Raw genomic sequence first — 25,820 nt, forward strand, 5'->3', positions numbered from 1 at the left:
GTCCCCCCGTCTGTCCCCGTGTCCCCATGTCTGTCCTTGTACCCATCCCCGTGTCCCCCTGTCCGTCCCCATGTCCCCCTGTCCGTCCCCACATCCCCTGGTCCGTCCCCGTGTCTGTCCTTGTATCCGTCCCCGCGTCCCCCGTCCGTCCCTGCATCCCCCTGTCCGTCCCTGTGTCCGCCTGTCTGTCCCTGTGTCCCCATGTCTGTTCTTGTACCCATCCCCGTGTCCCCCTGTCCGTCCCCGTGTCCATCCCCGTGTCTGTCCTTGTATCCGTCCCCGCGTCCCCCTGTCTGTCCCTGTATCCCCTGTCCGTCCCCATGTCCCCATGTCCATCCCCGCGTCTGTCCTTGTATCCGTCCCTGTGTACCCCTGTCTGTCCCCGTGTCCCCCGTCCATCCCCGTGTCTGTCCTTGTACCCGTCCCCCTGTCCCCCTGTCTGTCCCCATGTCCCCCGTCCATCCCCGTGTCCCCCTGTCTGTCCCTGTGTCCCCTGTCTGTCCCCATGTCCCTGTGTCCATCCCCGCATCTGTCCTTGTACCCATCCCCATGTCCCCCTGTCTGTCCCCACGTCTGTCCTTGTACCCGTCCCTGTGTCCCCCTGTCTGTCCCCATGTCTGTCCTTGTACCCATCCCCGTGTCCCCCTGTCTGTCCCCACGTCTGTCCTTGTGCCCGTCCCCGTGTCCCCCTGTCTGTCCCCATGTCCCCCGTCCGTCCCCGTGTCCCCCCGTCCGTCCCCCCGTCTCCCCCCCGCAGTCTTCGTCTGCCCGGGCACCCTGCAGCGCATCGGTTCCCCCACCTCCAGCCACGAATCCCAGCACCAAGCCGGCGCCTGGTGCCGCGACCCCCTCCAAGCCGGCGACCGCCTCTACGTCATGCCCTGGGTGCCGTACCGCACCGACACCCTCACCGAGTACGCCTCCTGGGACGACTACGTCGGCGCCCGCCACACCACCACCTACCGCCTCCCCAACCGCGTCGACGGCACCGGCTTCGTCGTCTACGACGGCGCCGTCTTCTACAACAAGGAGCGAACCCGCAACATCGTCAAGTACGACCTGCGCACCCGCATCAAGAGCGGCGAAACCGTGGTGGGCGCCGCCAACTACCACGACACCTCGCCCTATCGCTGGGGCGGCAAAACCGACATCGATTTGGCGGTGGACGAGGACGGGCTGTGGGTGATCTACGCCACGGAGGGGAACGGCGGCCGCTTGGTGGTCAGCCAGCTCAACCCCTACACCCTCCGCTTCGAGGGGACGTGGGAAACCGGCTACGACAAACGCGCCGCCTCCAACGCCTTCATGGCTTGCGGCGTCCTCTACGTCATCCGCAGCGTTTACGTGGACGACGACAGCGAAGCCGCCGGCAACCGGGTGGCTTACGCCTTCAACACGCGGGCCAACCGGGGGGAGGCGGTGGAGATGGCCTTCCCCAACCCCTACCAGTACGTCTCCTCCGTCGACTACAACCCCCGCGATAACCAGCTCTACGTCTGGAACAACTACTTCGTCGTGCGCTACGGCCTGGAGTTCGGGCCGCCGGATCCGGGGGCCGGTGAGGGGCGAAACGGGGGGCGCGGAGCGGGGGGGGGGGGGGGGCTGGGGGCCTGCAGGGGCGGCCCTGGGGGTCCCGGGTCGCTTTGGGGGTGCCCCAGTCACCCACGGGCGGCCCTGGGGGTCTGGGGTCACTTTGGGGGTGCCCCAGTCACTTGAGGGGCGGCCCTGGGGGTCCCGGGTCGCTTTGGGGGTGCCCCAGACACCCACGGGCAGCCCTGGGGGTCTGGGGTCACTTTGGGGGTGCCCCAGTCACTTGAGGGGCGGCCCTGGGGGTCCTGGGTCACTTTGGGGGTGCCCCAGTCACTTGGGAGGTGCCCTAGGGGTCCCAGGTGACTTTGGGGGTGCAGCCCTGGGGGCTTGGGAGGTGCCCTGAGGGTCCCAGGTCACTTTGGGGGTGCCCCAGTCACCCACGGGCGGCCCTGGGGGTCTGGGGTCACTTTGGGGGTGCCCCAGTCACTTGAGGGGCGGCCCTGGGGGTCCCGGGTCGCTTTGGGGGTGCCCCAGACACCCACGGGCAGCCCTGGGGGTCTGGGGTCACTTTGGGGGTGCCCCAGTCACTTGGGGGAAGCCCAGGGGGTCCTGGGTCACTTTGGGGGTGCCCCAGTCACTTGGGAGGTGCCCTGGGGGTCCCAGGTGACTTTGGGGGTGCAGCCCTGGGGGCTTGGGAGGTGCCCTGAGGGTCCCGGGTCGCTTTGGGGGTGCCCCAGTCACCCACGGGCGGCCCTGGGGGTCTGGGGTCACTTTGGGGGTGCCCCAGTCACTTGAGGGGCGGCCCTGGGGGTCCCGGGTCGCTTTGGGGGTGCCCCAGTCACTTGGGGGAAGCCCAGGGGGTCCTGGGTCACTTTGGGGGTGCCCCAGTCACTTGGGAGGTGCCCTGAGGGTCCCGGGTCGCTTTGGGGGTGCCCCAGTCACCCACGGGCAGTCCTGGGGGTCTGGGGTCACTTTGGGGGTGCCCCAGTCATTTGAGGGGCGGCCCTGGGGGTCCCGGGTCGCTTTGGGGGTGCCCCAGACACCCACGGGCAGCCCTGGGGGTCTGGGGTCACTTTGGGGGTGCCCCAGTCACTTGGGGGTGCCCTGGGGGTCCATGGTCACTTTTGGGGAGCCCTGGGGGTCTGTGGTCCCTTTGGGGGTGCCCTGGCCCCTTGGGGGGGGGGCCTGGGGGTCCGAGGTCACTTTGGGGGTGCCCTGGGGGTCTGGGGTCTCTTTGGGGGTGCCCCGGTCCCCTGGGGGGGGGCTTGGGGGTCCGAGGTCACTTTGGGGGTGCCCTGGGGGTCTGGGGTCTCTTTGGGGGTGCCCCAGTCCCTTGGGGGGAGCCCTGGGGGTCCGCGGTCCCTTTGGGGGTGCCCCCCATCCCCTGAGTCCCCTCCACCTGCGGTTGGGGGGCTGGGGCGGAGGGGGCCCCCCAGTCCCCGTCGGGGGGCTATGGGGGGGCTCCAACCCCCCCCGACCCCCCCGTCCCCGTCCCCCCCAGGTCCGGTGACGACGGCGGCCCCCAGCGCCGCGCCGGCGCGCCCCACGGCGCCCCGCAGCTCCCCGGCGCCCGCTCCCACCCCCACGGCGCGCAGGGGCCCCCTCACCCCCCGCCCCGGGCCCCCCCCGGGGCCCCCCCCGGGCCCGGGCCCGGCCCACAGCGCCGCCACCCCCGGGGGCCCCCCCGGCTCCCCAGGGCCCCCCAGTAACGGGGCGGGGGCCCCGGCGGCCCCGCCGCCCCCCGCCGCCTCCCGCCGCCCGCCGGGGGGGCCCGGGGGGGGGCCCGGGGGGGGCCCGGCGCGGCTGTGCGAGGCGCGGGAGGTGCGCAGGGTGCAGTGGCCGGCGGCGCAGCAGGGGGTGGTGGTGGAGAGACCCTGCCCCAAGGGCACCCGCGGTACGGGGGCACTGGGGGCACTGGGGGGGGACTGGGGGGCACGGGGGGGCTATGGGGGCACTGGGGCACTGGGGGGGACTGGGGCACTGGGGGGGACTGGGGGGCACGGGGGGGCACGGGGGGACTGGGGGGCACTGGGGGGCTGGGGGGCACGGGGGGACTGGGGCACTGGGGGGACTGGGGGGGGCTATGGGGGCACTGGGGGGCACGGGGGGACTGGGGGGCACGGGGGCACTGGGGGGCTATGGGGGGACTGGGGCACTGGGGGCTATGGGGGCACTGGGGGGGGCTGTGGGGGAACTGGGGGGACTGGGGCACTGGGGGGCACGGGGGGACTGGGGAACTGGGGGGACTGGGGCACTGGGGGGCACGGGGGGACTGGGGAACTGGGGGGACTGGGGCACTGGGGCACTGGGGGGCTATGGGGGCACTGGGGCACTGGGGGGCTATGGGGGTACTGGGGGGACTGGGGGGCTATGGGGACCCAGGGGTACTGGGGGGCTATGGGGATCCTGGGGGGCTACGGGGGCACTGGGGAGACTGGGGGGCTATGGGGGGACTGGGAGGTTATGGAGGTCCTGGGGGGCTATGGGGGGACTGGGGGGCTATGGGGGGACTGGGGGTACTGGGGGACCTGGGTCATGGGGGGCTACAGGGGGCTGGGGGGACTGGGGGGCTATGGGGGGACCAGGGGACAAGGGGTCAGGGGGGCCTGGGGGGCTATGGGGGTACTGGGGAGACTGGGGGGCTCTGGGGAGACCGGGGGGCTCTGGGGGTACTGGGGGGCTCTGGAGGTACTGGGGGACCTGGCCTCGGGGGGGGCTGGGGGGGCTATAGGGGTACTGGAGGGACTGGGGGATCTGGGTCAGGGGGTCTGGGGGGGATTGGGGGGGTCTGGGGAGTACTGGGGGGCTATGGGGGGACTGGGGGTACGGGGGGGCTATGGGGGTCCTGAGGGGCTCTGGGTACTGGGGGACCAGGGGTTGGGGGGGGTCTGGATGGTACTGGGGGGCTATGGGGAGACTGGGGGACCAGGGGCAGGGGGGGTCATGGGGGCCTGGGGGGTCCTGGGGGGCTATGGGTGTACTGGGGATACTGGGGGGCTATGGGGGGACTGGGGGTACTGGGGGGCTATGGGGGGACTGGGGGGCTCTGGGTACTGGGGGACCAGGGGTTGGGGGGGGTCTGGATGGTACTGGGGGGCTATGGGGAGACTGGGGGACCGGGGGCAGGGGGGTCATGGGGGGCTGGGGGGTCCTGGGGGGCTATGGGTGTACTGGGGGTACTGGGGTGCTATGGGGGGACTGGGGGTACTGGGGGACGGGGGTCGGGGGGGGTAGGGAGGTCATGGGGGTACTGGGGGACTGGGGTCGGGGGGGCCATGGGAGCCTGGGGGGTACTGGGGGGCTATGGGGGTACTGGGGGACCAGGGTCAGGGCGGTCTTGGGGGGCTGGAGGGTATTGGGGGTCCTGGGGGGCTGGGGGGGGGAACGTGGGGGGCTCTGGGAGGCCCTGGGGGCTGGGGGGATTATGGGGGGGCCGGGGGATTATGGGGGGGCTCCGTCGCTGACCCCCCCGTGCCCCCCAGGCATCGCCTCCTTCCAGTGCCTGCTGGGGCTGGGGGTCTGGAACCCGCGGGGGCCCGACCTCAGCAACTGCACCAGCCCCTGGGTCAACCAGGTGGCCCAGAAGGTAGGGGGCAGCTGGGGACCCCCAAACGGGGACCCCCAAACTGGGGGACCCCCCACTGGGGACCCCCCCAAATGGGGACCCCCCGCAAAAGAGGGACTCTCCCCTCAAAGTGGGGACCCACCTCGGGGCCCTCATTGCCCCAGGGACCCCACCCCGGGGACCCCTGGGACCCCCCCACCCATGGCCCCCAGCACCCCCACCCACCCAGAGCCCCCCCAAAACCCCCCGTGACCCCCCCAAATCCCCCCGTGACCCCCCAAATCCCCCCGTGACCCCCAAAATCCCCTCCCCAAGGCCATCGCCATGTCCGTGTCCCACTGGGAGCCACCAGGGCGGGGGCTCCTCGCCCAAGGGGGTCACCCCAATCCCCCCCCCACCCCTGGGACCCCCACCCACCCAGAGCCCCCCCCAAAATCCTCCATGCCCCCCCAAAACCCCCCGTGACCCCCCCAAACCCCCCCGTACCCCCCCAAATCCCCTCCCCAAGGCCATCGCCACGTCCCCGTCCCACAGGGACCCATTGGGGTGGGGGCTCCTCACCCAAGGGGGTCACCCCCATCCACCCCCCCCGGGAGCCCCACCCATCCAGAGCCCCCCCAAAAATCCTCCATGCCCCCCCAAAACTCCCTCTGACCCCCCCAAACCCCCCCGTGCCCCCCCAAATCCCCTCCCCAAGGCCATCGCCACATCGTGTCCCACTGGGAGCCACCAGGGCGGGGGCTCCTCACCCAAGGGGTCACCCCAATCCCCCCGCCCCTGGGACCCCCACCCACCCACCCAGGGCCCCCCCAAAAATCCTCCATGCCCCCCCAAAACCCCCCGTGACCCCCCCAAACCCCCCCGTACCCCCCCAAATCCCCTCCCCAAGGCCATCGCCACGTCCCCATCCCACAGGGACCCATAGGGGCGGGGAACGGGTCACCCCAATCCCCCCCCCCCCGGAACCCCCCCGGGGGGATATCGGGGTGCCCCTCTGACCCCCCCTTCCCCCCCCCCCCCCCAGATCAAGAGCGGGGAGAACGCGGCCAACATCGCCAGCGAGCTGGCGCGGCACACGCGGGGCCCCGTCTACGCCGGGGACGTCAGCTCGGCCGTGCGGCTGCTGGAGCAGCTGCTGGACATCTTGGACGCCCAGCTGCAGGCCCTGCGCCCCGTCGAGCGCGAATCCGCCGGCAAGAACTACAACAAGGTGGGGGGGGGGGCCCCCCGAAAGCCCCGTCTTGGGGTACAGCCCCGGCCGGGAGTGGGGGTGCGATGGCCCGGCCGTGGGGGGGTTCTCCCGCCCCAGGGGTTGGGGTTCTGCCCCGAACATTGGGGTTCTCCTGCCCCGAATGTTGGGGTTCTCCTTCCACAGATGTTGGGGTTCTCCTGCCCCAAATGTTGGGGTTCTCCTTCCACAGATATTGGGGTTCTCCTGCCCCAAATGTTGGGGTTCTTCTTCCACAGATGTTGGGGTTCTCCCGCCCCAGGGGTTGGGGTTCTGCCCCGAACATTGGGGTTCTCCTGCCCCAAATGTTGGGGTTCTCTGGCCCTGAAAGTTGGGGTTCTCCTGCCCCAGGGGTTGGGGTTCTCCTTCCACAGATATTGGGGTTCTCCTGCCCCAAATGTTGGGGTTCTCCCACCCCAGGGGTTGGGGTTCTCCTGCCCCAGGGGTTGGGGTTCTGCCCCAAATGTTGGAGTTCTCCTGCCCCAAATGTTGGGGTTCTCCTGCCCCAGGGGTTGGGGTTCTGTCCCGAATGTTGGGGTTCTCCTTCCGCAGATATGGGGGTTCTCCTGCCCCAAATGTTGGGGTTCTCCTGCCCTAAGTGTTGGGGTTCTTCCTCAAATGTTGGGGTTCTCCTGCCCCAAATCTTGGGGTTCTCCTTCCTCAGATATTGGGGTTCTCCTGCCCTGAATATTGGGGTTCTGCCCCAAATCTTGGGGTTCTCCTTCCTCAGATATTGGGGTTCTCCTGCCCCGAATATTGGGGTTCTCCTGCCCCAAATATTTGGGCTCTCCTCCCCTAAATGTTGGGGTCCCCCCCGCCCCAAATATTGGGGTTCTCCTGCCCCAGGGGTTGGGGTTCTCCTGCCCCAAATGTTGGGGTTCTGCCCCAGATGTTGGGGTCCTCCTGCCCCAAACATCGGGGTTCTCCTGCCCCAAATCTCGGGGTCTCCTGCTGCAGACATTGGGGGCCTCCAGCTCCAGATATTGGGGTCCCCATACGTGGGGGTCCCCGCCCCATACGTGGGGGTCCCGTGCCCCAGATTTGGGGGTCCCACGCCCCAGATGTGGGGGTCCCCGCCCCAGATGTGGGGGACCCCACCCCGACGCCGTTCCCCCCCCCAGATGCACAAGCGGGAGCGCACCTGTAAGGATTACATCAAGGTGAGCTGGGGGCGGGGCTTATCGGGGCGGGGCCTATCAGTGGGCGGGGTGTGGTGTGGGTGTGGCCAGGGCGGGGTCTGTGGGCAGTGGGTGTGGTCTGTGGGTGGGAGGGGCTTGGTGTGGTGGGGGGCGTGTCCAGTGGGGGGATGCCGGTGGGTGGGGTGTGGCCAGGGGCGGGGTCTCAGCTGGTGGGTGGAGCTTGGGGGAGATGGGCGGGGTGTGGGTGGGTCCAGGGGGCGGGGTCTCTGCATGGGCGTGGTAGGTGGGGGTGGCTGTGCTGGTGGGCGGGGCCTGAGTGGGTGTGTACCAGGGTGTGGCCAATGCATGGATGGGGAGCGCTGCTGGTGGGCGGGGCCTGTGGGTGGGCGGGGCTGAGCTGGAGAGGGAGGCGGGGCCGTGTCAGTGGGTGGGGCGGTGGGCGGGGCCCGGGTGGGCGTGGCCAACCCCCGCCCCTCCCCTGCAGGCGGTGGTGGAGGCGGTGGACAACCTGCTGCGGCCCGAGGCGCTGGAGTCCTGGCGGGACATGAACGGCTCGGAGCAGGCGCACACGGCCACCATGCTGCTGGACGTGCTGGAGGAGGGCGCCTTCCTGCTGGCCGACAACGTCAAGGAGCCCGCCCGCTTCCTCGCCGCCCGCCAGAACCTGGGTGAGCCCCCCGCCGCCCCCCACCCACCCCTGCCCCTCGCCCCCAGACCCCTGTCCCCTCCCCGGCGACCCCAGCAGGGTGGGGGAGACCCCCACGCCTGGGTCCTTGGGGTCCTCCCCAAAACCCCCGTCCCCTCCCTGGGGTCCCCAGCAGGGTGGGGGAGACCCCCACCCACACACATGGGTTCTCAGGGGGCACCTGGGTCCCTGGGGTCCTCCCCCAGACCCCCGTCCCCTCCCTGGGGTCCCCAGCAGGGTGGGGGAGACCCCCACCCACACACATGGGTCCTCAGGGGGCACCCGGGTCCTTGTCCCCTTCCTCAGCCCCCCGTCCCCTCCCCGGGGTCCCCAGCAGGGTGGGGGAGACCCTCACCCCCACCCCTGGGTCCCTGGGGTCCTCCCTAAAGCCTCCGTTCCCTCCCAGGGGTCTCTGGGAGGGTGGGGATGACCCTGACCCACACACATGGGTCCTCAGGGGGCACCTGGGTCCCTGGGGTCCTCCCCCAGACCCCCATCCCCTCCCCGGCGACCCCAGCAGGGTGGGGGAGACCCCCACCCCCACACATGGGTCCTTGGGGTCCTCCCCAAAACCCCCATCCCCTCCCCATGGTCCCCAGCAGGGTGGGGGAGACCCCCACCCACACACAGGGGTCTTCAGGGAGCACCGGGGTCCCCGGGAGAGCCCCACGCGTGTGCGGTGGCACGCGTGTGCGGTGGCACGCGTGTGCGATGACGCGCGCTCTCCCGCAGTGCTGGAGGTGACGGTGCTGAACACGGAGGGGCAGGTCCAGGAGTTGGTTTTCCCCCAGGAATTTGGGGGCGAAAGTTTCATCCAGCTCTCGGCCAACACCCTCAAACAGAACAGCCGCAACGGTGAGGGGCCGGGGGGCACCCAGGGGTGCTGGGGGGGTCTGAGGGGGGCCGGGGGGCACCCAGGGGGTCCTGGGGGGGTCTGAGGGGGCCAGGGGGGCACCCAGAGGGGTCCTGGGGGGGTCTGAGGGGGGCCGGGGGGCACCCAGAGGGGTCCTGAGGGTCCGGGGGGGGTCTCAGGGGGGCACCCAGGGGGGTTCTGAGGGTCCGGGGGGGTCTGAGGGAGGCAGGGGTGCACCCAGAGAGGGGTCTGAAGGGGGCAGGGGGGCACCCAGGGGGGTCTCGAGGGTCCTTGGGGGGTCTGAGGGGGCCAGGGGGCACCCAGGGGGGTCCTGAGGGTCCTGGGGGGGGGGTCTCAGGGGTCCTGGGGAGGTTGGGGGCACTTTGGGGGTGTCAGTGGGCGTCTGGGGAGGGGGAGGGTGGGGGTCAGGGATCTCGAGAGGGACTGGGAGAATCGGGGGGGCTCCAGGGGGGGTCAGGGTGCTTTGGGGGGTCTTTGGGGGTCCCAGGAGACCTCAGGGGTCTGGGGAGATTTGAGGGGATCAGGGGGGGATCAGCAGGGTTTGGGGGGGCTCCCGGGGCTCTGGGGGGGCCGGGGTGGATTTGGGGGGCGCGGGGGGGGTTTTGGGGGGCCCGGGCGGGGCGGGCTCTGACAGGCGGCTCCCCCAGGGGTGGTGAAGGTGGTCTTCATCCTCTACAACAACCTGGGGCTCTTCCTCTCGACGGAGAACGCGACGGTGCGGCTGGGGGGGGAGGGGGGGGCCCGCGCCCCCCCCCCTCGTCGTCAACTCCCAGGTCATCGCCGCCTCCATCAACAAGGAGTCCAGCCGCGTCTTCCTGATGGACCCCGTCGTCTTCACCCTGCCCCACCTCGAGGTGGGGCCCCCGGGACCCCCACCCACCCCCTGGGAGCCCCCGGCACCCCCACCCAGCTCTGGGGACCCCCCAGAGACCCCCACCCACCCCCTGGGACCCCACCCAGCTCTGGGGACCCCCCAGAGACACCCACCCACCCCCTGGGACACCACCCAGCTCTGGGGACCCCCCAGAGACACCCACACACCCCCCGGGAGCCCCTGGCACCCCCACGCAGCTCTGGGGACCCCCCAGAGACACCCACCCATCCCCCAGGTCACCCTGGGACCCCACCCAGCTCTGGGGACCCCCCAGAGACCCCCACCCACCCCCCGGGAGCCCCCGGAACCCCCACCCAGCTCTGGGGACCCCCTGAGAGCTCCCTTGGGACCCCCACGCTGCCCCAGGGACCCCACGGCCACCCCCTGGGATCCCTGAGACCCTCACCCACCCCCTGGGACCCCACCCAGCTCTGGGGACCCCCCAGAGACACCCACCCACCCCCTGGGACCCTCACCCAGCTCTGGGGACCCCCCAGAGACCCCCACCCACCCCCTGGGGCCCCACCCAGCTTTGGGGACCCCCTGGGAGCTCCCTTGGGACCCCCCCGCTGCCCCAGGGACCCCACGGCCACCCCCTGGGATCCCTGAGACCCTCACCCACCCCCTGGGACCCCACCCAGCTCTGGGGACCCCCCAGAGACACCCACCCACCCCCCGGGACCCCACCCAGCTCTGGGGACCCCCCAGAGACACCCACCCACCCCCTGGGACCCTCACCCAGCTCTGGGGACCCCCCCAGAGACGCCCACCCAGTGCTCAGGACACCCTGGGGCCCCCACCCATATCTGGGGATCCCCCCAGAGACCCTCACTCAGCCTCTGGGACCCCCACCCAGATCCGGGGACCCCCACCCAGGCGTGAGGACCTTTGTGGGACTCCCACCCTTTTTCTGGGAGCCCCACCCACCCTCAGGGACGCCACTGGGACCCCCCTGTGATCCCCGAGACCCCCACCCACCCCCTGGGATCACCCCAAGGACCCCCACCCACCCCCAGGGACCCCCAGGGCCCTCCCAAGCCCCAGGGACCCTACTGGGACCCCCTGTGATCCCTGAGACCCCCACCCACCCCCTGGGATCACCCCAGGGACCCCACTGGGGCCCCCCCAAGCCCCAGGGACCCCACTGGGACCCCCTGTGATCCCCGAGACCCCCACCCACCCCCTGGGATCACCCCAAGGACCCCCACCCACCCCCAGGGACCCCCAGGGCCCTCCCAAGCCCCAGGGACCCTACTGGGACCCCCTGTGATCCCCGAGACCCCCACCCACCCCCTGGGATCACCCCAGGGACCCCACTGGGGCCCCCCCAAGCCCCAGGGACCCCACTGGGACCCCCTGTGATCCCCGAGACCCCCACCCACCCCCTGGGATCACCCCAGGGACCCCCACCCACCCCCAGGGACTCCCTAGGATCACGTCAGGGCCCCCCCCAAACCCCAAGGACCCCCTGGAATCACCCCAGGGACCCCCACCCACCCCCAGGGACTCCCTAGGATCACCCCAGGGACCCCCATGGACCCCACTGGGGCCCCCCCAAGCCCCAGGGACCCCACTGGGACCCCCTGTGATCCCCAAGACCCCCACCCACCCCCTGGGACCTCCCCAGGGACCCCCACCCACCCCCAGGGACACCCTGGGATCTCCCCAGGGCCCCCCCCAAACCCCAAGCACCCCCTGGAATCACCCCAGGGACCCCCACCCACCCCCAGGGACTCCCTAGGATCACCCCAGGGCCCCCCCCAAACCCCAAGGACCCCCCCAAACTCCCCCCCCCCCTCTCCCCCCGCCAGGCCAAGAACCATTTCAACGCCAACTGCTCCTTCTGGAACTACTCGGAGCGGTCGATGACGGGGCACTGGTCGACGCAGGGCTGCCGCCTGCTCGACACCAACGCCACCCACACCTCCTGCGCCTGCAGCCACCTCACCAACTTCGCCGTCCTGATGGCGCACCGCGAGAGCGTGAGCTGGGGGCCGCCACCGCCGCCGCCTTGGGGACACCCTGAAAAGAGCCGGGGGTGACGCCCGCGCCTCTCCGCGTTCCTTTTTTGGTTGGTTTTTTTAGTACCAGGGGCGGCTGAACGAGGTGCTGCTGTCGGTCATCTCCTGGGTGGGCATCGTGGTGGCCCTCGTCTGTCTGGGCGTCTGCATCTCGGCCTTCTGCTGCCTGCGGGGGCTGCCCTCCGACCGCACCACCATCCACAAGAACCTCTGCATCAGCCTCTTCCTCGCCGAGCTCGTCTTCCTCGTCGGCATCGATAAAACCCAGTACCAGGTCTGGGGGGGCGGGTGGGAGCTCCTGGGACCCCCCACAGGATGTCCCACGGCACCTCTGGGGCCCCCACGGCACCCTTGGGACCCCCATGGCACCCTTGGGACCCCCTGCACCACCCATGGGACCCCTGGGACCCCCACAGCACCCCTGGGACCCCCCTGGGACCCCCATGGCACCCTTGGGACCCTCTGAAACCCCCCCCGGGACCCCCTGCACCACCCATGGGACCCTTGGGACCCCCATAGCACCCTTGGGACCCCCACAGCACCCCTGGGACCCCCCTGGGACCCCCCTGGCACCCTTGGGACCCTCTGAAACCCCCTTGGGACCCCCTGCACCACCCACGGCACCCCTGGGGCCCCCACAGCACCCCTGGGACCCCCATGGCACCCCTGGGACCCTCTGAAACCCCCTGGGACCCCCTGCTCCACCCATGGGACCCCTGGGGCCCCCACAGCACCCCTGGGATGTCCCACAGCACCCCACAGCACCCCTGGGACCCCCTGCGACCCCCATGGCACCCTTGGGACCCTCTGAAACCCCCCTGGGACCCCCTGCACCACCCTGGGACCCCCCTGGGGACCCCACAGCACCCCTGGGACCCCCATGGCACCCCTGGGACCCCCTGAACCACCCACGGGATCCCTGGGACCCCCTGCAACCGCCACAGCACCCCTGGGGCCCCCACAGCACCCCTGGGACGTCCCATAGCACCCTTGGGACCCCCTGCACCCCCCATGGCACCCCCGGGACCCCCACAGCACCCCTGGGACCCCCTGCACCCCCCACAGCACCCCTGGGACGTCCCATAGCACCCCTGGGACCCCCTGTGCCACCCGTGGGGGCCCCCACAGCACCCCTGGAACTGCCATAGCACCCCACAGACACCCCTGGGACCCCCTGCACCCCCCACGGCACCCCCGGGACCCCCACAGCACCCCTGGGACCCCCTGTGCCACCCATGGCACCCCCGGGACCCCCACAGCACCCCTGGGACCCCCTGCACTCCCCACTGCACCCCCGGGACCCCCACAGCACCCCTGGGGCCTTCTGTGGCACCCTGGGGACCCCCTGCAACCCCTGGGGACCCCCACAGCACCCCAGGGACCCCCGTCCCCGCAGGTGGCCTCCCCCACCGTCATGGGGTCCCCTCGCCGTCCCTGTCCCCACGCTGTCCCCATCCCCGCAGGTGCCCTGCCCCCTCACTGCGGGGTCCCCTCGCTGTCCCCGTCCCCTCGCTGTCCCCCGTGTCCCCACGCTGTCCCCGTCCCCGCAGGTGCCCTGCCCCCTCACTGCGGGGTCCCCTCGCTGTCCCCGTCCCCTCGCTGTCCCCCTTGTCCCCATGCTGTCCCCGTCCCCGCAGGTGCCCTGCCCCCTCACTGCGGGGTCCCCTCGCTGTCCCCGTCCCCTCGCTGTCCCCCTTGTCCCCACGCTGTCCCCGTCCCTGCAGGTGCCCTGCCCCCTCACTGTGGGGTCCCCTCGCTGTCCCCATCCCCTCGCTGTCCCCCGTGTCCCCACGCTGTCCCCGTCCCCGCAGGTGGGCTGCCCCCTCACTGCGGGGTCCCCTCGCTGTCCCCGTCCCCTCGCTGTCCCCCGTGTCCCCACGCTGTCCCCGTCCCCGCAGGTGCCCTGCCCCCTCACTGCGGGGTCCCCTCGCTGTCCCCGTCCCCTCGCTGTCCCCCGTGTCCCCACGCTGTCCCCGTCCCTGCAGGTGCCCTGCCCCCTCACTGCGGGGTCCCCTCGCTGTCCCCGTCCCCTCGCTGTCCCCCTTGTCCCCTCGCTGTCCCCGTCCCCGCAGGTGCCCTGCCCCCTCACTGTGGGGTCCCCTCGCTGTCCCTGTCCCCTCGCTGTCCCCCTTGTCCCCTCGCTGTCCCCGTCCCCGCAGGTGCCCTGCCCCCTCACTGTGGGGTCCCCTCGCTGTCCCTGTCCCCTCGCTGTCCCCCTTGTCCCCACGCTGTCCCCGTCCCCGCAGGTGCCCTGTCCCCTCACTGCGGGGTCCCCACGCTGTCCCCGTCCCCTCGCTGTCCCCCTTGTCCCCATGCTGTCCCCGTCCCCGCAGGTGCCCTGCCCCCTCACTGCGGGGTCCCCTCGCTGTCCCTGTCCCCTCGCTGTCCCCCTTGTCCCCATGCTGTCCCCGTCCCCGCAGGTGCCCTGTCCCCTCACTGCGGGGTCCCCTCGCTGTCCCTGTCCCCTCGCTGTCCCCCTTGTCCCCATGCTGTCCCCGTCCCCGCAGGTGCCCTGCCCCCTCACTGCGGGGTCCCCTCGCTGTCCCGGTCCCCTCGCTGTCCCCCTTGTCCCCATGCTGTCCCCGTCCCCGCAGGTGCCCTGCCCCCTCACTGTGGGGTCCCCTCGCTGTCCCCGTCCCCTCGCTGTCCCCCTTGTCCCCACGCTGTCCCCGTCCCCGCAGGTGGCCTGCCCCCTCACTGTGGGGTCCCCTCGCTGTCCCCGTCCCCTCGCTGTCCCCCTTGTCCCCACGCTGTCCCCGTCCCCGCAGGTGCCCTGCCCCCTCACTGCGGGGTCCCCTCGCTGTCCCCGTCCCCTCGCTGTCCCCCTTGTCCCCTCGCTGTCCCCATCCCTGCAGGTGCCCTGCCCCCTCACTGCGGGGTCCCCTCGCTGTCCCCGTCCCCTCGCTGTCCCCCTTGTCCCCACGCTGTCCCCGTCCCCGCAGGTGCCCTGCCCCCTCACTGCGGGGTCCCCTCGCTGTCCCCGTCCCCTCGCTGTCCCCCTTGTCCCCACGCTGTCCCTGTCCCCGCAGGTGGGCTGCCCCCTCACTGCGGGGTCCCCTCGCTGTCCCCGTCCCCTCGCTGTCCCCCTTGTCCCCACGCTGTCCCCGTCCCCGCAGGTGCCCTGCCCCCTCACTGCGGGGTCCCCTCGCTGTCCCCGTCCCCTCGCTGTCCCCCTTGTCCCCACGCTGTCCCCGTCCCCGCAGGTGCCCTGCCCCCTCACTGCGGGGTCCCCTCGCTGTCCCCGTCCCCTCGCTGTCCCCCTTGTCCCCACGCTGTCCCCGTCCCCGCAGGTGGCCTGCCCCATCTTCGCGGGGCTGCTGCACTACTTCTTCCTGGCCTCCTTCTCCTGGCTGTGCCTGGAGGGCGTCCACCTCTACCTGCTGCTGCTCGAGGTCTTCGAGAGCGACCTCTCCCGCCGCAAGTACTACTACGCCGGCGGCTACTGCTTCCCCGCCGTCGTGGTGGCCGTGGCCGCCGCCGTCGACCACCGCAGCTACGGCACCGACCAGGCGTGAGTGGGGGGGTGGGGCCTGAGCCCTGGGGGCGGGGCTTGAGGCCCTGGGGGCGGGGCTTCCCCCCCATCATGGGGGTGATGGGTGATGCTGAGGGCATTAGCCAGGGATGAATTGGGGGGGTTGTTTAGGGGCGGGGCCTGAGCTGTGGGGGCGGGGCCTGAGCTGTGGGGGCGGGGCCTGAGCTGTGGGGGTGGGGCTTGGTGCCTGGGGGTGGGGTCTGAGCCATAGGGGCGCGGTCTGAGCCTGGAGCCTGAGCCATAGGGGTGGGGCCTGAACTCTGGGGGTGGGGTCTGAGCCATAGGGGTGGGGCCTGGGGGCGGGGTCAGAGCTGTAGGGGCAGGGTCTGAGCTTTAGGGGCGGGGCCTGGTGCCTGGGGGTGGGGTCTGAGCCATAGGGGTGGGGCCTGAACTCTGGGGGCGGGGCCTGGGCCATAGGGGTGGGCCCTGGGGATTGGATCTGAGCCATAGGGGTGGGGCCCGAGCCATGGGGTGGGGCCTGGGGGCGGGGCCTGAACCCTGGGGGCGGGGCCTGAAACCATGGGCGGGGTCTGAGCAACAGGGGTGTGGCCTGGAGGTGGAGTCTGAGCCCTGGGGTGGGGCCTGAGCCCTGGGGTGTGACCTGGGGGTGGGGCCTGAGCAGTAGGGGCGGGGCCTGAGCCCTGGGGGCGGGGCTTTCCCTGCTGTTGTGGTTGTGGCTGCTGCTCTTGACAATGGTGGGGGGCGGGGCTTGGGGGCGGAGCCTGAGCCCTGTAGGCGGGGCTTGGTCCCTGGGGTGGAACCTCAGCCTTGGGGGGTGGAGCCTGGTCCCTGGGGGTGGGGTCTGGACTGTGGGCGTGGTCTTATCAAGCCCTGGGGGTGGTGTCTAGTCCCTGGGGGCGTGGCCTCCCTGGCCAGGGAGGGGCGTGGCTCCCTGACGCCCCGCCCACCCCCAGGTGCTGGCTGCGTGTAGACAACTACTTCATCTGGAGCTTCATCGGCCCCGTGGCCTTCGTCATCCTGGTCAGGGGGGGCTGGGGGTGCCGGGGGTCCCGCCGGGGGTGGGGGGTGCTGGGGGGGCAGGGGTGCCCCTGGAGGGTGCTGGGGGGAAAGCTGGGGGTCCAGGGGTGCCCATGGAGGGTGCTGGGGGGAAAGCTGGGGGTCCCACCGTGGGGCTGGGGGTGCTGGGGGGCCAGGGGTGCCCCTGGAGGGTGCTGGGGGGAAAGCTGGGGGTCCCACCGTGGGGCTGGGCGTGCTGGGGGTCCCGCTGTGGGGCTGGGGGTGCTGGGGGGCCAGGGGTGCCCGTGGAGGGTGCTGGGGGGAAAGCTGGGGGTCCCACTGTGGGGCTGGGGGTGCTGGGGGTCCAGGGGTGCCCCTGGAGGGTGCTGGGGGGAAAGCTGGGGGTCCCACTGTGGGGCTGGGGGTGCTGGGGGTCCAGGGGTGCCCCTGGAGGGTGCTGGGGGGAAAGCTGGGGGTCCCACTGTGGGGCTGGGGGTGCTGGGGGTCCAGGGGTGCCCCTGGAGGGTGCTGGGGGGAAAGCTGGGGGTCCCACTGTGGGGCTGGGGGTGCTGGGGGTCCAGGGGTGCCCCTGGAGGGTGCTGGGGGGAAAGCTGGGGGTCCCGCCGTGGGGCCGGGGGTGCTGGGGGTCCCGCTGTGGGGCTGGGGGTGCTGGGGGGCCAGGGGTGCCCGTGGAGGGTGCTGGGGGGAAAGCTGGGGGTCCCACTGTGGGGCTGGGGGTGCTGGGGGTCCAGGGGTGCCCCTGGAGGGTGCTGGGGGGAAAGCTGGGGGTCCCGCCGTGGGGCCGGGGGTGCTGGGGGCCCCGCCGTGGGGCTGGGGGTGCTGAGGGCCGTCCCCGCAGGTGACGCTGGTGTTCCTGCTGGTGACGCTGCACAAGATGGTGCGCAGCTCCGCCGCCCTCAAGCCCGACTCCAGCCGCCTCGACAGCATCAAGTGAGGCCCCGAAACGGGGGGGGACCCCAAAACTGGGACCCCAGAAAAGGATCCCAGGACCCGCCCTCCCCAATGACGAAGGGTCCCCGAAACTGGGATCCCCCTCCCCGAGGCTCCAAAACAGGGACGGACACCCCAAAACCCACAGCACCCCAGAATGGGGAGAGAGCCCCCCAAATTGGGGCTCCCTCTGGGACCCCAAAACCCAGACAAGACCCTCCTGTGTCCCCCAGACCCTGTGGCCCCCCAAATCATGGGTGCTGGGGGTCCCTGTGCCCCCCAGATTGTGGGTGCTGGGGTCCCTGTGCCCCTGACCCCCCGAGATTGTGGGTGCTGGGGGTCCTGTGCCCCCCAGTGTATGGGTGATGGGGGTCCCTGATCCCTTCTGGCCCCCCGATCATGGGTGCTGGGGGTCCCTGTGCCCCCCAGATTGTGGGTGCTGGGGGTCCCTGACCCCCTGATGTCCCCAGATTGTGGGTGCTGGGGGTCCTGTGCCCCCCAGTGTATGGGTGATGGGGGTCCCTGATCCCTTCTGGCCCCCCGATCATGGGTGCTGGGGGTCCCTGTGCCCCCCAGCTCGTGGGTGCTGGGGGTCCCTGACCCCCCATGTCCCCAGATTGTGGGTGCTGGGGGTCCCTGATCCCCTGTGCCCCCCCCGATCGTGGGTGCTGGGAGTCCTGTGCCCCCCCCAGATCATGGGTGCTGGGGGTCCCTGACCCCCCATGTCCCCAGATTGTGGGTGCTGGGGGTCCTGTGCCCCCCTGATCGTGGGTGCTGGGGGGTCCCTGATCCCCTGTGTCCCCTTGATCGTGAGTGCTGGGGGTCCCTGACCCCCAATGTCCCCAGTTCATGGGTGCTGGGGGTCCTGTGCCCCCCCAGCTCGTGGGTGCTGGGGGTCCCTGACCCCCGGTGTCCCCCAGGTCGTGGGCGCTGGGGGGCCATCGCGCTGCTGCTGCTGCTGGGGCTGACCTGGGCCTTCGGCCTCCTCTTCGTCACCCGGGAGTCAGTGCTGACGGCCTCGCTCTTCACCGCCTGCAACGCCCTGCAGGGCACCTTCATCTTCGTTTTCCACTGCGCCCTCCAGAAAAAGGTGGGGGGGGGGGCACCCAGGAGGGGGGGGCACCCAGGGGTGGGGGGCACCCAGGGGTGGCGGCGTGGGGTAGGGGGTTGGTGTGGGGCATCTTCATCTTCCTCTGAGCCCTCTGGTAAAAGGGGTTGGGGGGGCACCCAGGGGTGGGGGGGCACCCTGGGGGGGGGGGCACGCAAGGGTGGGGGACACCCAGGGGTGGGGGGGGCACCCGGGGGGGGGGCATGCAAGGGTGGGGGGCACCCGGGGGTGGGGGGGCACCCTGGGGGGGGGGCATGCAAGGGTGGGGGGCACCCGGGGGTGGGGGGGCAACCTGGGGACCACCTCAGGGTGGGGGGATTGGGGGGGGGGGGGGGTCCCAGGGGTATGGGGAGGCCCTGGGTGGGGGGGGTGACCCTTGGGGGGGGTCCCAGGGTTGGGGGACCCGGGGGGGGGGTGATGACACTGTTGGGGGTCCCAGGGGAATGGGGGGGCTCTGGGTGGGGGGTCCCAGGGATGTGGAGGCTCTGGGTGGGGGGGGTGACCCTTGGGGGGGGTCCCAGGGTTGCGGGAGTGAGGGAGTTGGGGTCCCCAGGGTGGGGGATGTCCCCAGGGAGGGGGTCCCCGGGGTGCTGCCCCCCCTCACGCCCCCCGCGCCCCCCCAGGTGCACCGGGAGCTGAGCAAGTGCCTGCGGCACACATCCTGCTGCCTGCGCAGCCCCCCCGGCACCACCCTGGGCGCCCTCAAGACCTCGGCCATCCGCACCAACACCCGCTACTACACCGGCACCCAGGTGGGACCCCCGCAGCACCCCCCATGGCACCCCCAGAGCCCCCCCAGCACCCACAGAGCCCCCTCAGTGCCCCAGACCCCCCCATGGCACCCCCAGAGCCCCCCAGCGCCCTCTCAGTGCTCCAGACCCCCCCATGGCACCCCCATGGCACCCACAGAGCCCCCTCAGTGCCCCAGACCCCCCCATGGCACCCCCAGAGCCCTCCCGGCGCCCTCAGAGCCCCCCATGGCACCCCCAGACCCCCCCATGGCACCCCCAGAGTCCCCACAGAGCTCCCTCAGTGCCCCAGACCCCCCCCGGCACCCCCAGAGCCCCCCTGGCACCCCCAGAGCCCCCCATGGCACCCCCAGAGCCCCCCAGCGCCCTCTCGGTGCCCCAGACCCCCCCCGCACCCACAGACCCCCCCCATGGCACCCTCAGCACCCCCAGATGCCCCGTGGCACCCCCAGAACCTCCCCAGACCCCCTGGATCCCCCCCAGCACCCCCCGTACCCTTCCAGCACCCCCAGACCCCCCCATGGCACCCTCAGCACCCCCAGACACCCCATGGCACCCCGAAACCCCCCCCCAGACCCCCTGGATCCCCCCCAGCACCCCCAGATCCCCCCCCCAGCACCCCCTGTACCCTTCCGGCACCCCCCAGCACCCCCAGACCCCCCCATGGCACCCTCAGCACCCCCAGACACCCCATGGCACCCCCAGAACCCCCCCCAGACCCCCTGGATACCCTTCAGCACCCCCAGATCCCCACCCCCCACCCCTCTGGCACCCCCCAGAGTCACCCCAGTCCCTCCCAGCCCCCCCAGACTCCCCTCAGCACCCCCAGACCCCCCCCAGCACCCCCCCGGCACCCCTAGACACCCCCCCGCCCATGGGTGACACTTCCCTGGGGTGCGGGCGATGGATGTGGGGACCCTGGGGCAGGGGGGTACCTAAGGGTGGGGGGTCCCGGGGCTCTGGGTGACCCCCACCCATTGTGGGGGGGGCCCATAGGGTGCTCGGGGTGGGGGGAGCTGGGGGGTGACAGGGTGGGGGTCCCCAAGAGGGGAGGGGGTCCCCAGTAGTGATGGGGCTTGGGGACAACGGGGTCCCGGGGGGTGACAGGACCCCGGGGGCGATGGGGGACCCCAGGGTGGGGGGTCCCCGGGGGGGTCCCTGGGGGTGGGGGGTCCCTGGGGGGGTCCCGGGGGTCCCAGCTGCGCCCCGTCCCCAGAGCCGGATCCGGAGGATGTGGAACGACACCGTGCGGAAGCAGACGGAGTCCAGCTTCATGGCGGGGGACCTGAACAGCACCCCCACCCTCAACCGAGGTGAGACCCCCCCGGGGACCCCCCCGGGGACCCCCCGGGACCCCCACCCCTGCCCTCAACCAAGGTGAGACCCCCCGGGGACCCCCCGGGACCCCCACCCTCAACCGAGGTGAGATCCCCCGGGGACCCCCCGGGACCCCCACCCCTGCCCTCAACCGAGGTGAGACCCCCCGGGGACCCCCCGGGACCCCCACCCTCAACCGAGGTGAGACCCCCCGGGGACCCCCCGGGACCCCCACCCCCACCCTCAACCGAGGTGAGACCCCCCGGGGACCCCCCTGGGGACCCCACCCCTGCCCTCAGCCCAGCAGGGACCCCCTGGGACCCCCACTCCTGCCCTCAGCCCAGCAGGGACCCCCCCAGGGACCCCCACCCCTGCTCTCAGCCCAGCTGGGACCCCCCGGGGACCCCCCCGGGACCCCCACCCTTAACCCAGGTGAGACCCTGAGACCCCCCCCAACCAAAGGGAAACCCCTCGGATCCCCCTGGGGCCCCCAGCCTGAGGCGAGACCCCCCCAGGACCCCCCCAGCCCCCCTGGGACCCCCTGGATCCCCCAGACCCCCCCTCAGACCCCTTTGGGACCCCCCCAGCCCCCCCTGGGACCCCCTGGATCCCCCAGACCCCTCCAGGACACCCGTGGGACCCCCTGAGACCCCTCTAGGCCCCCCCAGGACCCCTAGAACCCCCCCGGGATCCCCCAGACCCCTCGGGGACACCCTTGGGACCCCCGGGGACCCCTCTAGGCCCCCCCGGGACCCCTAGAACCCCCCCTGGGATCCCCCAGGCCCCTCGGGGACACCCATGGGACCCCCTGAGACCCCTCTAGGCCCCCCCGGGACCCCTAGAGCCCCCCCCCGGGATCCCCCAGGCCCCTCGGGGACACCCATGGGGACCCCCGGGGACCCCTCTAGGCCCCTCTGGGACCCCTAGAGCCCCCCCTGGGATCCCCCAGGCCCCTCGGGGACACCCATGGGACCCCCTGAGACCCCTCTAGGCCCCCCCGGACCCCTAGAACCCCCCCGGGATCCCCCAGGCCCCTTGGGGACACCCATGGGACCCCCTGAGACCCCTCTAGGCCCCCCCCGGGACCCCTAGAGCCCCCCCGGGATCCCCCAGGCCCCTCGGGGACACCCATGGGACCCCCCTGAGACCCCTCTAGGCCCCCCCAGGACCCCTAGAGCCCCCCCTGGGATCCCCCAGGCCCCTCGGGGACACCCATGGGACCCCCGGGGACCCCTCTAGGCCCCCCCGGGACCCCTAGAGCCCCCCCCCGGGATCCCCCAGACCCCTCGGGGACACCCATGGGACCCCCTGAGACCCCTCTAGGCCCCCCCAGGACCCCTAGAGCCCCCCCCTGGGATCCCCCAGGCCCCTCGGGGACACCCATGGGACCCCCGGGGACCCCTCTAGGCCCCCCTGGGACCCCTAGAGCCCCCCCTGGGATCCCCCAGGCCCCTTGGGGACACCCATGGGACCCCCTGAGACCCCTCTAGGCCCCCCCGGGACCCCTAGAGCCCCCCCCGGGATCCCCCAGACCCCTCGGGGACACCCATGGGACCCCCTGAGACCCCTCTAGGCCCCCCCAGGACCCCTAGAGCCCCCCCTGGGATCCCCCAGGCCCCTCGGGGACACCCATGGGACCCCCTGAGACCCCTCTAGGCCCCCCCCGGACCCCTAGAACCCCCCCTGGGATCCCCCAGGCCCCTCGGGGACACCCATGGGACCCCCGGGGACCCCTCTAGGCCCCCCCGGGACCCCCCCGGGTGGGTGCTGACCCCCCCTTCCCGCAGGGACGATGGGGAACCATCTGCTGCCCAACCCGGTGCTGCAGCCGCGGGGGGGCTCCAGCCCCTACAACACCCTCATCGCCGAGTCGGTGGGCTTCGCCCCCGCCTCGCCCCCCGCCTTCACCTCCCCAGGTGGGTACGGGGGCGCCCGGCCCCCCCAAACTGCCCCCGCGCCCCCCCAAGCCCCCCGGGACCCCCCCCGCCCCATTCACCTCCCCAGCTGAGTACAGGGGGGATTTGGGGGGTCCTGGACCCCCCGTGTCCGCCCCAATTTCAGCTCCCCGGGTGGGTACGGGGGGCACCCGGCCCCCCCCAAACCCCCCGTAGCCCCCCCACACCCCTGTTCACCTCCCCAGGGGGGTATGGGGGCACCCGGCCCCCCCAAACTGCCCCCAGGACCCCCCACACCCCTGTTCACCTCCCGGGGGGGTATGGGGGCGTTTGGGGGGTCCTGGCCCTGTGCCCCCCCCGTGTCCCCCCCAATTTCAGCTCCCCAGGTGGGTACGGGGGGCACCCGGCCCCCCCAAACCCCCCATAGCCCCCCACTCTCCCCAGGTGAGTACAGGGGGGATTTGGGGGGGGGGCTTGGCCCTGCCCCCCCCCCCCAGTTTCACCTCCCCAGGTGGGTATGGGGGGGCCTGACCCCCCCAAACTCCCCCTGTGCCCCCCCAGGACCCCCCCATAGCCCCAGACCCCCTCCTTCAACTCCCCAGGGGGGTTTGGGGGGGTCCTGGCCCCGTCCCTCCCCCCCCAGTACCCCCCAGTTTCAGCTCCCCAGTTTGGTACTGGGGGGAGTACCCCCAAAGTGCCCCCCACCTTCACCTCCCCAGGGAGATATGGGGGTGCGGACCCCCCCAACCCCCCCCCCGTGCCCCCCACATGCCCCGCTGCCCCCCCCTTTCATCTCCCCACATGGGTGACGGGGAAAGGAGCCCACCCCCCCCGTACCCCAAATCACCCCAACCCTCTGGGGCTGGGGGGGGCCATGGGGGGGTTTTGGGGGGCTGGGGGGGTCACGGCCCCTCCCTAACGACCGCCTCTGTCCCCAGGGAGCTTCCGCGAGACCAGTAAGTGCCCCCCCCATGTCTGTGCCCCCCCGTGTCCCCCTGTGCCCCCCCGTGCCCCCCCAGGTCCCCTTCTGTCCCCCCCCAGTGCCCCCCAGTGCCCCCCCAGGCCCCTCGCCCCCCCTCACCCCCCACTTGCGCCCCCCACTCTTGCACCCCTGAGCCCCCCCGTGTCCCCCCGTGCCCCCCCATATCTCCCGTGCCCCCCCAGTCCCCTTGCCCCCCCCTTATACCCCCATTCCCCCCCCCATGTCCCCCTGTGCCCCCCAGGCCCCCCCAATCCCCTCGCACCCCCTCACCCCCACCTGCCCCCCCGTACCCCCATATCCCCCCATATCCCCCCGTGCCCCCCAAGCCCTCCAGTCCCCCCGCCCCCCCGTACCCCCATTCCCCCACGTCCCCCTGTGCCCCCCCAGTCCCTCGCACCCCTTTGCCCCCCCCGCCCCCCCGTACACCCATTCCCCCCCGCGCCCCCCCGCCTCTGCCGCCCCCTCCCCTCAGAGCCCCCCCCAAGCCCCCCTGATCCCCCCGTGTCCCCCTGTGCCCCCCCAGTCCCTCGCACCCCTTTGCCCCCCAGCCCCCCCGTACCCCCCATTCCCCCCGCGCCCCCCCGCCTCTGACACCCCCTCCCCGCAGAGCCCCCCCAAGCCCCCCCGATCCCCCCGTCCCCCTGCGTCCCCCTGTGCCCCCCCAGTCCCTCTCACCCCTTTGCCCCCAGCCCCCCCGTACCCCCATTCCCCCCCGTACCCCCATTCCCCGCCGCTGACGCCCCCTCCCCGCAGAGCCCCCCCCGGGCGGCCCCCGCGACCCGCCGGAGCCTCTGCCCCTCAAACGGCAACTTCAACAACAGCTACAGCCTGCGGGGGGGCCCCGAGGGCGGGGGGGGGGGGCCCCCCGACCCCCGCCGCGGCCCCCCGGACCCCGCCGCCCTGGAGAAGATGATCATCTCCGAGCTGGTGCACAGCAACCTGCGGGGGGCCCCCGCCGAGCCCCCCCCCGCGCCCCCGAGCTGGGACTCCTCTACCAGGAGCTGGCGCGAGGCCAGGGGGGCTGGGCCCCCCCCCCGAGCCCCCCCGCGACCCCCGCCACCCCCCGCCGCCGCCCCCGCCCCCCCCGCCCCCCCCCCCTCCCTCGCGACACGGCCTATCCCGACAGCAGGCCCCGAGCTGCCCCCCCCCGCCCCCCCCTACCTGGGGGGGCCCCCCCGCGCCCCCCCCCCCGCCCGCCGCCACAGCCCCGAGGCCTTCGGGGCGGCGAGGGGCCGGGGGGGGCCGAGCCCGACGGGCAGATGCAGCTGGTCACCAGCCTCTGAGCCCCCCTCGCACGGGGACCCCCGCCTCGCACGAGGAGCCGGCTTCGCACGAGGACCCTGCCTCGCACGGGGACCTGGCCACGAGCGAGGACCCCACCTCGCACGAGGAGCCGGCTTCGCACGAGGACCCGGCCTCGCATGGGGACCCGGCCACGAGCGAGGACCCCGCCTCACACGAGGAGCCGGCTTTGCACGAGGACCTGGCCACGAGCAAGGACCTGGCCACGAGCAAAGACCCCCGCCTCACACGAGGATCCAGCCTTGCACGGGGACCCAGCCACGAGCGAGGACCCGGCCACAAGCAAAGACCTGGCCTTGCACGAGGATCCAGCTTGCACGAGGAGCCGGCCTCGCACGAGGATCCAGCCTCGCACGAGGGGCCCGACTCGCGCAAGGAGCCGGCTTCGCACGAGGGGCTCGGCTTTGCACGGGGCGCCGCTCTCGCCCGGGGGTTTCACTTCACACGGGGACTCAGGCTCGCACGTCGTCCTCACCTCGCACGGGGACCCGGCCTCGCACGGGGACCAGGCTTCGCACGAGCGCCCAACCTCATCTGGAGACCCAGCTTTGCACGAGGAGCCGGCCTCGCACGAGGGCCCGGCCTCACCCAGAGACCCCGCTTTGCACGAGGACCTGCCGTCGCACGAGGACCTGCCCTCGCACGTCACCCCGGCCTCGCACGAGGACCCGGCCTTGCACGTGGACCCGGTCTCGCACGAGGACCCGGCCTCGCACGTGGACACGGCCTTGCACGAGGACCCGGCCTTGCACGAGGACGCAGCCTCGCACGAGGGGCACCCCCCCGCCCGCCCCCAGCCAGACCCGGGCCCCTCGTGCCCCCTCCCCGTGTCGACACGAGGGGTCCCTCGTGCCCCCCACCCCGGACATGGGGGGGCCCCCCCCCGAGCGCGGGGGTTTTGGGGGGGGGCACGGCCGGAGCTGGGGGGCCGCCGGCCCCATGGGGGGGGGGCCCCCCACCAAAAAGCCATCCGGGGGGGCCCCCTGTCCTTGGCAGCAGCGAGCCGGGGTGTGGAGGGGGGGGGCAGCCCCCCCCCCCCAAACTGAGGGGGCCCCCCCCAAAAACTGGGGGCCCCCCCCCGGCCGACACGGTTGTTGCCCACCCCCACACC

The 25,820-nt window shown here is 72.9% G+C and overlaps 1 protein-coding gene across 1 annotated transcript; it reads left to right on the forward strand.

The window, feature by feature from the left end:
* Window positions 1-757: 757 nt before the first annotated feature.
* Window positions 758-25,523, forward strand: LOC309604230 (adhesion G protein-coupled receptor L1-like; the record flags this gene model as incomplete). The annotated part of the gene is given in 25 exon segments (XM_082339162.1): window positions 758-1,558; window positions 3,032-3,036; window positions 3,343-3,424; window positions 5,013-5,116; window positions 6,120-6,305; window positions 7,445-7,483; window positions 7,947-8,130; window positions 8,880-9,002; window positions 9,669-9,769; window positions 9,771-9,875; window positions 11,707-11,877; window positions 11,981-12,190; window positions 15,207-15,427; window positions 16,363-16,429; window positions 17,265-17,356; window positions 18,277-18,289; window positions 18,291-18,446; window positions 19,088-19,216; window positions 20,430-20,526; window positions 22,318-22,446; window positions 23,364-23,381; window positions 24,161-24,207; window positions 24,209-24,418; window positions 24,726-25,080; window positions 25,166-25,523. Coding segments are annotated over 25 exon segments (4,003 nt in total), but the record flags the coding sequence as incomplete, so codon positions are not given.
* Window positions 25,524-25,820: the final 297 nt, after the last annotated feature.

Source organism: Platalea leucorodia (assembly GCF_965183815.1).
Source record: "Platalea leucorodia genome assembly, contig: HAP1_HAP1_SCAFFOLD_489, whole genome shotgun sequence".
Taxonomy (NCBI): domain Eukaryota; kingdom Metazoa; phylum Chordata; class Aves; order Pelecaniformes; family Threskiornithidae; genus Platalea; species Platalea leucorodia.